The sequence below is a fragment of the Acanthochromis polyacanthus genome, chromosome 16 (genome assembly GCF_021347895.1).
Source record: "Acanthochromis polyacanthus isolate Apoly-LR-REF ecotype Palm Island chromosome 16, KAUST_Apoly_ChrSc, whole genome shotgun sequence".
In the NCBI taxonomy this organism is placed as follows: Eukaryota; Metazoa; Chordata; class Actinopteri; family Pomacentridae; genus Acanthochromis; species Acanthochromis polyacanthus.
This window is the reverse complement of record NC_067128.1, coordinates 10,470,758-10,484,177: the sequence shown is the minus strand read 5'-3', so window position 1 is coordinate 10,484,177 and position 13,420 is coordinate 10,470,758. Positions and strand designations below refer to the sequence as shown.

The 13,420-nt window shown below is 43.0% G+C and overlaps 1 protein-coding gene across 1 annotated transcript in view; it reads right to left on the bottom strand.

Annotated features, from left to right (window-relative positions):
- Nucleotides 1-2,200: 2,200 nt before the first annotated feature.
- Nucleotides 2,201-13,420, bottom strand: part of tulp4a (TUB like protein 4a) — a 32,322-nt gene continuing 21,102 nt past the window's right edge. Inside the window, 10 exon segments of the mRNA XM_022212863.2 lie at nucleotides 2,201-3,968; nucleotides 4,119-4,972; nucleotides 4,975-7,554; nucleotides 8,390-8,483; nucleotides 8,694-8,838; nucleotides 9,381-9,525; nucleotides 10,535-10,769; nucleotides 11,053-11,277; nucleotides 11,847-12,013; nucleotides 12,221-12,328. Of these exon segments, the coding sequence (XP_022068555.2) occupies nucleotides 3,852-3,968; nucleotides 4,119-4,972; nucleotides 4,975-7,554; nucleotides 8,390-8,483; nucleotides 8,694-8,838; nucleotides 9,381-9,525; nucleotides 10,535-10,769; nucleotides 11,053-11,277; nucleotides 11,847-12,013; nucleotides 12,221-12,328 (4,670 nt within the window). The 3' untranslated portion in view covers nucleotides 2,201-3,851.

Here is a 13,420-nt window from a genome sequence, read left to right as displayed (position 1 = left end):
ACAATAAAAAAAGCAAATATAAGACACATATATTAAATGTATTAAAACTTATGTAGGTGAAACATAAATAAATGATTCATTTTATGCACAGTGTGGATAAAATGCTAATTATATAAATTATGTTACACATTATTTATGCATACCTCTAACCAGTCTCTCTTTGTCCTGTAGGTTGCTCTACATAGCTGTGACTGAGATGTTGCAGGTTTGACTGATGGTGCTCTATAGAGATGGAAAACAAAAACTTGAAGGCAGGAAAAACATTATCAAGTGATCTATTGACTATAGCTATCCTCATTTATATTAAAACTTATTTTACAATCATATCATATATAATGTACAAATATAAAATATAGCAATCGAGTGTCTGTCTTTCTCTTTCAGACGCTATTACATCCACCTGAATCTGGTGGCTCTGTGTGTTGAACTCATTAAATGTAAGCCAGAAACACTATTCTATACCTATATAGTACAAATATAATAATAACCTATATTTAACAGTGCATGTTTGCGTCCTTGCTTGCTGGAATTGTTTTCATTATTCATATAGTTTGACATGTCATTGTGACGCACCTTGAAATGTGCTACACAAATCATTATACTGAAACACTATGCTCTATTACATCATATATGCTGGTAACATTTCTGACTTATCCCAAAGAGATGCTTGCCATTTTGTAATATTAAATTCAAAATTCTGAGGGGGAACCCAAAGTAATATACTTTTACCATAATATTAAATTGTGCATGCCTTCCACAGCAGAACAAGCACTGCTGTTATTGTTCATGAATGATGACTGTGTCTGTTCCAGTTGGCTCACTGCTTTTAAAACATCTGCTGTTAGAGACAACAGAAACCACCTTAAGTAAACTCTGACAACTGTCCTGATGTCAACTGCGCCATCTCTGGATATATTCAAGAACCAACACCCAGTATTTTTTTTTTTTCTGAAACAATGACATTTTATTCAAAAGATGCGTGACATATACAATTATAAAATAATTTACATGGCATGCCTTACTATCCATTCACTAGAAATGTTCAGTCACCAAATCAGACTCGGATTTTTTTTTCGATGGTTTTTGTTATTTAAGTCTACACCTACAAATACAAAGCACGTATCTTTTCTAAAAGAAAAAGCCAAATCCTACAATATCTACAACAGGTCATCATCAGTTTAAAGTGAGTCCTGAACCAAGTCCATAACCGATGCTGAACATGAACTCAGTGGCTTACACTAGTGAACTCATGTGAACGGGTGTGTGTGTGTGTGTGTGTGTGTGTGTGTGTGTGTGTGTGTGTGTGTGTGTGTGTGTGTGTGTGTGTGTGTGTGTGTGTGTGTGTGTGTGTGTGTGTGTGTGTGTGAGAAGCCATGACCACGTACGTTTGAAGATAATAGATTTAACACTGATGGGATTGGTAGACTGCACAGCTGAATACAGACACACCTTGACTTGACAGTTACACTCTACATAACTAGTTTACCAACTACATTAAACTGGGCACTTACTCATTCACATCGTTTCCATCCAATGCAAACTTCACAAAACACTGAAAATTTGCCCCCCCCCCCCCCCAACCCCAACCCCAACCCCACCCCCACATTCCCATCTCACAACTTGGGCTACACTTGTAACAAACTCTTATCAACACAAAGAAATGTTCTGGAAACTCCACAATATACAGTATGTATAGATATTTTATCCTCTTTAGGAAATAATCTCATAAATAAAGTGTACAGACCATCAACGGAGATGCTGAACTAAAAGAACGGTATCAAACTGCTCAAAGTGATGACAAAGGATTTTTTTTTTCCCTAAGAAAATATTGCACAACTAACACAAAAAGATGAGTATTTTCTTTATGACATGCTCATGTTCTTTTCATTTTTAGGAGTGAAGGGACTTTGTTTCTTTCAGTCCCCATTCCTACAACCCCTCAGTAACAAGACATGCATCCTGTAGTATGGAAAGATCACACCAAATAATGGAATCATCTCATCAATTCAGAGACCAAAACAGAGCTGCTCCAAAGTGAGAGCTTTATCTATACTAAAAGTACTCTAAGCCTGTTTATTTCAGCTTTAAATTCTACCAAATTTTGGCACAAATGTTTATCGCACCAGTTCAGTTTCATTACACCTAAATATTACTGCTCTTTGTAGTGATTTAGGCTGCCATCCAATGCAAATAAAAACAGTTGCAGACATTTGCAATGTGCCTGATAATTTCCTACTGCCCACAATCCAGCCAGCTCTGTGTCCACAAGCTCCACTGCCTGACACACGCAAACAACAAAAAATAAACCAGCTTTTCAGATTTCAGAGTCAGCTTACTAAACGGACAGATTTCTACAGCTTCATTCTTCATTGGAGTTCTGACTTCAAAGATTCAGTGACGACAATTTCAGCTCAACTGCTCGTATATTTTTGTGGTTGCAGCTGTTGAACTTGAACAGTACTACAGCTTCGCTCCACACCTGAAATTACACTTAAAACACAGTGGAGACAGGTGTAAACAGAAATCTGTCCAAGTCACCCAAGTCTCTTTACAACATTTACATACGACTGGTACGTATTTACACGACTTCTGAAAAGAGTATGAAATGGCATAGGTGAAATATACAAAAATATTTCCTGTACCTTGCTTACATGTAATAGTGTGGTCTTTAAGAGCAGGGACGGCCACCCTAACTACATACTCACTTCACAGAAGTGACAGCAGGTGACACATCACTTCATGCCAGAGGTTAAGTTTTTCAGTCTAGGCTTTGGTGACTTCTTTGGCGCCATGTCACCATATGTAGATAATGAACTAAGTACAGGGTACGTCAGCCAAAGCTATTCTGTACACCACTCCCACCTGAATTCTCCAGACTACACAGCAATATTCAAATCGAATCTCCCAAATAAAGCAGGTAAGAAAACGTGACGACAGGGTATGAGGATTGTATATCACAAACGATGACAATAATGTTAAAATTCATATCTGACTAGATAAACGACAACATGTACATATAAATTAATCCATGTAGCAGAGTAACATTTCTCCTTCCTTCAGAGTCCCATGTGGAAAAGACTGCGCTTCACCTCAGCTATATTTAGTTTTCTACCTTCCCAACAGTGGCACACCTTCCACTCAACAGTGAAAAGTCTAAACTCTTAGTAGTGCTCCTAAATGATGCATATATCTAAGCTTCAGTTCCAGCCGAGATAGACTGAGATAGTAATAAAAGGAATGGCAGAGAGCAAACACAAAAAAGACCTTCCTACCCTCCACCATGTTTAGTCATTTAAGAAAATCCTAAAAGCAAAAGCAGTATAATAAAGTGGTAACTGTTTCACTAAAGGTTTGTACAGCAATGGATTTCAGTGCCCAGTAGTACCTGTGCGCTCTGGGAAAAATAACTTTGATCTCCAGAGTGTGGTTTTCAAGTATTACTGCTGCTTCTTTTGAAAACTGCACCTTGACCATCCCTCTCTTAGTTAACCCGCTGGTTATCACGTCTATAAGCTTCTTCTAGCTAAAGCAGCATTTATTTGCATGATGATCACCAAAGTTCAGCTCAGCTCTTTGGCCCCACATGCACTGCAGGGTGCCACTGACTGCCGAAGAGAGCAGATCTGACAGCATCCTCTACAAATGCGGTCGACGCTTATTGCACCAACTCTAGTGGCAGCATTGTGTAGTGCAGCGTGATTGTATTTCTCTTTATAGCCAGGGCTGATTTTAGTCTTCTCTCCAAAATCCTCTACAAGAGTTTGTTCATCACAAAAGAAACAGCTGTGCCCCTTCAACAGCTTGCAATTTAATCCCAGATATAACTCGGGGTAAGTAGTGAGGGAAACATCTCATTTGAGGCGTTGAGTGACATTGGCCAAAGCCACTGCAAAGGCCTGGACAGCAGAGAAGGGATACTGGAAGTCAAGGATGTAGGCATTGCCATCAATCCTGCCAAACTGCATCACCTATGTACAAAAAAACAAAACAATAAAAGACAAAACCATTGAAACAAATTCAGCAAAGAGGCATTAACAACACGTCATTAACACATTTAAAATTAACCATATTTGAAAACTCGTAAGGATCACTAAATGATATTACTTCAGTTGTCTTACCTGTCTGCCCTCCAGTTCAATTTGAAAGTTCTTGGCGGATTCCTGTGTGACTCGTCCACCAAAGTCCAGCTGGTAGACCTGCGTGGCTTCGTTCCACAGCGGCTGCTTGTTGGCCATGACATAGACAAACCCCTGGCTGCCCAGCCCTCGGTCCTCCTTCTCATTGGCTTTCCGACATTTGATCTCATCCAGCTCACAGGCAGCCCTCAGGTTCCTCTTACTCTTCCAGCCCTTCTTCCCACTCTGGCACTGATTGAGTAGCTCATCCCCGCTGATGAACAGCTCTGGCTCACTTTCTGAACTATCTTGGAACTCACTATTGGCAGTGGCCTTACTCATCTTTTTAGCTTTCAACTGCTGCTCTTTCTGGCCTTTCAGCTTCTTCTTGTCCCTTCCTCCCAGCCGTGGACTGGAAATGAGTGAGTTGAAATCGCCCAGAGCTCTGCCCTCCTTCTTTGACTTGCTCCCTTCAGCCAGCGGTGGCACATTTGCCTCCTCAGCTCGACCATCAACCCGCTTGCGGTTCTTCTTGCTGAACTTCTCAGATCGCTGTGGCACAGGGCTCTCAGTCAACGAGAGCACCTCCTGAAAACCTTCTCCAGCCTCGGCCATGGCCTCTTGTAATCCTCCGTGGCTCTGCAGTTCTGCTGGTGGTGGTGGAGGGGGTGGAGGAGGAGGTGGAGGAGGTGAGAGAACGTTTTTATCCACTGCCAGGTGGGAGGCTTTGGGTGGTAATGGCACTGCAGGACTGGGCATAGGCGGGCAGGAGTTATAGGTACCCCAAGGTGTGTGGAGGGCAATGGGAGGGATAGGAACCCCAGCACAAGCACTTCCTCCTGGATACATGGGTGGGAGGGGCAGCAGGCAAGGTTGGCTAGGTTTGCAGGGTAACCTGGTGGTAATACCAGAGTTGCATCCTGCTGTGAGAAGGGCACTGGGGCCACTACCTCCTTTGGGGACGAACAGGGGCGTGGTGACCCAGGGATGGGTTGGAGCTGGGCACCAGAATAGGCAGTTGCAGGGGAATACTGGAGAGAGATTTGGTAGCCTGTAGCTGCTGCAGCAGTTTGGAATGATGCAGCACTGGGGCTGGTGGGGGACTTTGGAGAAAGGACAAAAGGCAGCCTGGTTACATCCAAGTGCTGAGCTGGGCTAAGAATAAGGGGAGGTGGTTTATGTGGTCCAGGGGGGCCAGTGGAGTTCAAAGTTGCTGTCCGTTCCTGAGGAACCCACACCTCCTCAGTGGCAGCTGGATCCCACTGATAAGGAGGCGGACGTTTCACAACCAGCCCCGATGCATCATTTCCACCGAGTGCCAGATGCCTCAGTGACTGATTCAGTGTTTCATCCTCTGTAAATGCTGAATTAACATAATCAGCCCTGTCTCTGTTACTTCCACCTCCTGCTGCAGTTCCAGATCCTTCAAGTGAACTCATCAGGCTATAGGAGGACTGGGAGGCCAGAGGAGTAGCGCTGTTGGAGTGAACAATAACTGTGCTGTGTGGTGCGCCATTCCCTGGAGGGAAATCCTGTCTGATGATAGTTCCTCCTGCTATTCCATTAGCACTCCCTGGGGCAGTGCCTCCAACACTAGATCCACTGCTACACTGACTGCAGGTGTATAAGGCCGTTGGCACCCTCTGCTGGAACGAGGCTGCTAGTGCACTACTGTTTTTAGCCTTCGGAGGCAGTGGTCTAGGCGGTTCCAGCATCTGAGAAACTTTGAGTGCGGCCTCTCGGCTGTTCCTCCTGAGAGTGGCGTGGATCAGACTGCTGTCAAGCCTCTGACCAGGGTTTCTTCCAACAGTACTGCTCTGATTGGCTGGGTCAGGGTATGGAGGAGGGTCTCCACTGGGTATGGAATAGCGAGGTGCAGTGAGTCTGTTGAGAGTAGCGGAGGCGTAGGGCAGCTGGATCTTCTTGTCAGCGGCAGCAGAGGATGAAGAGGAGGTGACCCTGAGAGTGGCAGAGCTGCCAGGTCCCTGGAGTGTGTAGACATTCTGGTTGCAGACAAGGCGTGTTCGAGGACGACATACTTCTTCCACATTCCCACTGCTGTCAAATGTCGTTATCCTCTCATAGCCCAGTGGTGTGGGGTACTGCGCTTGTTGTTGACCTGAAGGATAAAGCTGGAACTCTCCCTTCTTCAGGCAAAGGTCACCAGGGGGAGGAGTTCCACTGGTGCCCCCTCCTGCTGCAGATGCAGCACTGGAAGCTGCAGTGGATGCTGACGCTGAGGCAGCAGCAGCTGCTGCAGCAGCGACAGCAGCAGCCACGGTTCCGGGGTAGGGAGGCGGGGGGTTCATCTTGCTGAGCTCTAGAGGGGCACTGAACACCACTGTGTCACCCTCAGCCAGCTGTGGAATTGAACGAGTGGTTTTGATCTTCAGTAAGTGCTCATGTTCAACCCCCACTGCTCTCTCAACCACTAAATCAGCAGGTGGATGAGGTATCTGGATCTGCAGTGCTCCTGTCTGTAGCTGGTGCAGAGTGGCACCTGAAGGCTGTCCTGATGACATAGAGGAAACAGGGATTTGAATTTGAAGCTGTTGCTGAAGCTGATGGTGGTGCTGCTGTTGCTGCATCTGATGTTGCTGCTGCTGAGACTGCAGTTGATGCATTTGTTGCTGCTGCTGCAGTTGCTGCTGAATTTGTTGATGCTGTTGTTGTAGTTGTTGCTGTTGCTGAATGTGCATGTGCTGCTGGAGCTGCTGTTGGTGCTGCTGCTGCTGTATGTGTTGGAGCTGCTGCTGAATGTGCTGTTGTTGAAGCTGCTGTTGCTGCTGCAGGTGTTGGTGTTGAAGCATCTGCTGCTGCTGGAGTTGCTGTTGCTGCTGAAGCTGCTGTTGGTGGTGTTGAATTTGTTGGTGGTGTTGTAGCAGTTGTTGTTGTTGTTGTTGCTGCTGCTGCTGCTGTTGATGTTGACTTGGTTGCTGTTGCTGCTGTTGTTGTTGTGAAGGATGATGAGAGGGTGGAGGTCCAACCATCAGACGACCGACTTCCAGTCCCCCAAAAATGACCTGACCAGGACTAGAGTACCTGGTGGGGACTGTGTACTGGGCTGTGAGGATGGTGTCCTGACTTTGGTCTGACCCACTGGCAGTTGCTCCAGCAGGGGTTGCTGAGGGATTGGTTAGGACATCTAGCTGAACATTCTGATTGGCCAGGAGTGACTGGACCAGACCAATGCTTTGGGCAGGGGACATGGCCTGGGCGGGACTATGTATGGGGGCGATAGGGATGTTAACAGTGCAGGGTGGGTTGTCATCGGCACCACCAGCAGGACCTGTAACAGGCAGGTCATCTTCATCCTCACTGAAAACATTAGGGCTGAAGACAGGAAGGTTGATGTAGTCCATAGAGATCTTGCGGACCTCTGGCAGGTAGATGGTCATCTGTCTGGGCTGCAGATGGAGGAGGCTTGTCTTATAGATAACTATGAGAGTGCAGAACAGGGCAAAAACAAGAAAAAGAAGCAAGCAAATGATAGGTAATTTAGTCAAATTGAAATTACATTTTTTTTAGTTATTTGTGAATTACTTATGTAAAGCTGCCACTATTAGCAAAATCAATGACATTTCTATCCAACGCATGTTTTTTTCCAATCTCAGTTTAACAAATGTTCAACTTCAGTATCACTACATGATGGCTGCTCAGGACCGCAGTCATTTTTGGTTCCATCCACTGGTCTTGCTCTCTGTGCTCACATATATTGTATTTTTATCCATATTCCCAATAAAGCTGTTCTCATTTACTTGTTTTTCAGTTTGTGTTGTCAGACAGTGAAGCAAGTACAAAGCAGAGACTGGATTCAGCTCACTAGGACAACATGTTAACCAGCAGTTAAAAAAAGCTGTTGCTCTGCATTGCTAAAATTCTAATTTAATAATTGTAACAATGTCTGCCAAACTCACCCTACAGGAGTGAAAGACACCGGCTGTGCTGAGAATTCAAATGTAATTTCATGAATTTAGAAACCACCATCAAAGTCAGAGAGCAATTACAAAATAAGGAGAAAAGGAGTTGCTTTAGCTGGTCTGTGCTTGCAAAAATATATACAAATAATAATATGTAAATCTTTGTTTACACATTGTGCTGTGCTACATTATACAATGACATGCAGTTTCATGAAATAAAATGAACTTACGTGAAATTACCATTTTGCTTTTTCCTTTTAAATAGCTGATATATTATTCAATAGGAAATACTCATTAGTGGCAGCTTTACCATGAAGTATAGTTTGCCATAAGACAGAGTTGTTGATAGGTTACCTGCACCAAGATTGGTTGGCAAGAATGTGGCCAGCCCCACTATCTTAAACTTTGTTCCCCAAATATTGGATGTGACCTGAGCAAGGTAATTTTGCTGCAAGACAAAAACAAAGAAAGTAATTAATGCATAGAAATACACAAATATAAGAGACACATTTTTATTAAAACGTATGAGATCTACGATGCACAGATATGCTGTTTAGCTGCCTCACATGACCCTGTGCACAGGCAGCATGATCAGTCCACATGGAGGCACATAATCCCTCACTGGCTTCTAACTCGGCTCAAGTAATATGACGTTTACCTGAGTGATGTCATCTAGAGGAAATTCCCTCCGTGTTAGACTGGGTGACCCAATCGAGGGTTTCCTTATAGGTAACCGTGGTGACCTGGAGATCTCCTGTGTAGTGCGGGACAGTTTGGGCGATTTTCTGGGATCGATGTTAATCCTGTTGGTAAAGGGACAAACTAAGTCTCTACAGAGAAGGCAGCAAATAAAAAAGAAGGTTTAGGCATGCAGTGAAACAACAAAACAAAAAGCAAACACAAAACATTTGATCAAAATCCACCATTTATGCAAAGTGGTTAAAACGGGGAAGTTAAAAAAACATACCTTTTTCATCCCTGGAATACAGTATGACTCACTTATTACGATAAACTACACTGAATTGGGCAGAAATGTAAATTTAATACATCTTGTGTTTCTTATTCTTATGTTTTTATGTTGTTGTAGAAGGAAGTAACGGCCAAGTAGAAAATCTGAACTTGTCATAGTTCAGGCATATAAATGGTTCTTGATTCAAACTAAGTAACTCTGCAGCATGTTAAAAACCTTAACCTTATTTAATATTGCGCAAAAATGTGCAGAAGATCAAGCTAGTACTGCCCATTTCACATGGACCGCTGCTGTGGAGGAGTCAAAGCAGCAAGTGTTGGATTAGAAAACACATTTTAGTATAGTGTAATAGACACAGGTCAGTTGTTTAGTTACCTGGGCAGTTTGGGGGATTTACTACTCCTGGATATCTTTGGAGATTTCTTGCCAACCCAGTCATCGCTCAGTTCAATGTCACTGGAGTCTGAGCAGTTACAGCTGTCAATCATGGCCGATATCAGACTGTTACCGTAAATCTCATCTGAGGAGACAAAAAAATACAGAATGAGACACTCAAGATAAATTTCACTTAACAAATGTGCTGTGTCAGCTTCTTTTACTGACTAAAAAGCTCAATCTTGCTGTTTTGGAGAGACTGACTCAGAAACAAATGATGAGAGAAAAAATAGGAGTTGCTCCATAGAGTGGCAGTCTTTTAGCGATTATTAAAGTGATGCTGGTCCTGCAAGGTAGATTTTGAAAACTACTTTAACAACCTGGAGAGAGGAATTGTCATCGTTTTAGCAAAACATGATGGTGCAGAAGTAATGCTCCACAATTTCTATAAATAAACATTTAAAACTATTCAGTCCAAAGCATTGTGCAGCAGGTTTAATTCTTTTCCTCGTCATAGTCATATGGAGTCTGCAAACCGCTGCTGCTCAAGTTTAGGTCAAGCTAATTTATTTAACGGACATTAAAGTGTGAATGGGCTGGAACCATTTCATGGCTGGCTTCATTTATCACTACATGGGGAGGAAGAGGGTTGATTTATGAGGAACCCAGGAGCCATCAGAGCACCCATTAAGCAGCTTTTAATTAACATAGGGCCATTCTGTCCTATGTGACTAAAACATACTCACGCTCTGAGTGCCAACTCAGAAACTCTGGAAAACTACTGGAGGATGTCAGAAATGTGTCTAGGTGGAATACTTTCAGTAGTTCTATTTGAATTTTCAAGAATAAATATACAAACAGCATATGTTAGGATTAACTCAGGACTAGCATAAGGATGACGCAGCAAATAAAATACATTTAGGTTGTTTGGAGAGCCTTGTAAAATAAAGTCTGTTAGACAGGGGGCAGTACCAGCTCATTTAAGATGTCAGAAGAGTATCATTTAGCTGTAAAGATCCATCTTTTTAACACCCACATTAAAATGTGGTAATTAGGTTGACCAGATGGCCTCAAAACATTCCAGGTCTTCTTTTTAAAATGTTTTTTTTGTTAGATTGTATTGTTTTGTTGATATCAAAGAAACTCAGTCTCACCTGTTTTCCCATCTGTCTTGGGGTCCATAATAACAAACTCGGGGCGCAGTTTACTTATTCGTCGGCCCTTGAGGATAGGCACCAGACCTCCGAGGTACTCCAGGTACAGAGTATAGCAGGGTCCCCCCACCTCAGGGTTATCCTCTGTACGTTTCATAGTGCAGTGCAGACGTTCGTTCCCAGCTGTTGGGTAGCTCACAAAATCCCGCATGTTGTTTGGGTCGGGGATGGGAGGCTGGAAATGTAGAAAGTGTAGTTAAGTTAAAGAAATTCATATTAATACAACAACCATTTAAAAGTAGAGCATGTGAGTCTCATCCAACATCCATTGTTTGTACACAGCCCTGGTTAGGTAAATGGCAAAGAAAGTGTGTGATCCGATCCACACAACACTGTTCCAGCAGGTTCTGTGCACTTCAGTGGTATGCATCAGGCAAACATCATGTAAATGTCATGGAAGCCATTCACAAATATTTTGATGGCTTTAATGGACCTGAAGCCCCCTTGCCCTGAGTTACCTTGATGGTGGGGACAAAAGCGGCAGTGACGTAAGAACAGAGGCGGGAAGGCATGGTGAGCTTGGCAACATCTTTCTCCTCCTTTACTGCGGTGGCGATGCCCTGCTGGCAGAGCAGCTGCAGGGTGGCAACGCGGTGTTCCACTCGAACCACGTAGAGCGCCGGGCCGGACGCCAGGAACAGGCGAGAGTCCCGGTGACCCCAGCAGAGCGTAGTGATGGGGCGCTGCAGTGTGAAGAAGATACACTGAGAAAGTGCACCGCATCTTTTTACATTGTTAATGTCAAGGATCGTTGAAAGTAAAGGTTTTGGAGTGTTATGGCTTTAATAAAAATCTCTCTTACACTTTGCTACTTTGTTAGGGGTCATGTCTTTGAATTAATTCTGAGAACAGCTTTCTCCTTCAATATTATTTACAACAAAGTTCCTCTACACTTATAGAAGACTGCTGACTAGACTTGATCAAGTGGTCTAGACAATTGCGTTGAGAAAACTAATTTTCTAACAATATATCATTCAAATTAGTCTCTATTATATCACTGGTCACTTTACAGAGACTAATTAATGTAACGTTAGATTAACATTAGAACAAATACAAAATCTAACAACAGAATAAATATTTTGTAGGATGGCAGCCAACTGGTAGGTTTGGCCCCACTATGGAGTAAGGAAAATAAAATTTGTCAAATTCAAGTTTTAGAAGACTTACAGTGCATGACATTAATAGAGTCAGTAATCCAACTACTGTGACTTCTCGCTATTTCAGTTCCTCTGCTGTGGCTAAAGTTGATCACCTGTGCTGGTGTGTCCAGTGAATAGATGTGTTCACCCCGCACGTTGTAGAACTTGACAATTGCGTTCCTGGTAGGTGGAGGACAGGAGGTGTCAGGGGAAAGGACTATCCTCTCCATCCCTGCGACTGCAAGCAGATCCCCCTGCGAGCACCACTGGACCACCACATCTAAAGCACAGGACACAGAAGAAACACAATCCTCATTACGTTAGGAATATTACCATATGCAGACAGCTTAGACAACACGATGTTCCTTTAGACAGATTTTGTAAAACCAAGTGAACAAGGGAGTGGGAGAAGCAATTAAATAGAGAGACACAAAGCTGGTGGGACACGTAGGTATCAGTGAGATTAATGATAAGACAGCCCACACACCTTTCAGACCAGTGTGGATGAGGGTGGGGGAGAGGTCGTCGTAGTTGTTCATCAGACTGATGTCTCCGGAGGTGAAGCTGACTGTCAGCAGTGGTTTCTGGCTGTGCACTGAGAAGAGACACAGGACAACACAAACGTCTTAGACAGGCAATGTGAGAGAAACACAGGGAGCTTAAAACATAGATATGGTCTCAGCTGTGAACTGTTGAACCCATGAACAGAACTATCACTTGCTTGCATTTACATTTAAGTAATGAAAACTGGTGTCAACTGGCAACTTACCACTGCAGTAACTGCAGGTTTTATGTGGCCAACACCATTCTACACCACAATGGCCACAAAAAGGCTGAAAGAGTCAATCAGGGGCTGTTTCTGAAATGTTTGTGCTATTGTGTGTCTATAAATCGAGGACTGATGCTGTAACTATACATACCTATGCACCCAATAGCGGTGGTTTAGTACAACTACAATTTAGACTACCACTACATAAGGGTATGACAAATAAAAAAAAAAACAATCGGCAGGCTTAATTTTAAGATTGAGCAAGTCTTTCTTAATGAATTTATTACAGAATAACACATTTAGAGTATTTTTAAGTAGATGGTTGAGTAACAAAACCCCTCCAGCAAAAAGCAACTGAAAAGAAGAAGGATCATCGCACCAAAAAGTTGTGCAAACTGGTCATCAATGCACAGGAGGATTGAATTTGTAATCAATAACGATCAAACATACAATTTAAATAATAACTGGGATCTCTTTTTGTTACACTGAGGTTGAAGTTTTGAGTTCTAACCAGCCTGACCCTTAAAATTTCTCTCTCCTTTCACATATTCCAGCAGTGACACAAATAAAATCTGCTTTTGATTTTCACTCCAATAACAGTTACTACATAGCAAGCAGTTTAAAATGAGAGCTGCATTAAACAAGATAGATGATGCTGCTGTAAATGCAGTGTATTGTGCTGTGCAGTCATAACGGGTCATCATAAAGAAGAGGTGGCCTGGTGTCTCAGTCAGATTGGTGACTTGAAAAATAATTTCCATTGGTGCCAACCAGTTCCTCTTGACAGGTGTAAATCAGTCAGCACACAATCCTGTCAATGCTAGGCTACTACATTAATCAACATTAATCAGGAATTTCCATGTTTGGAGACAACTCAACTGTAATGTTTGTTTTACTGTCATTTTAAATAAAAAAATC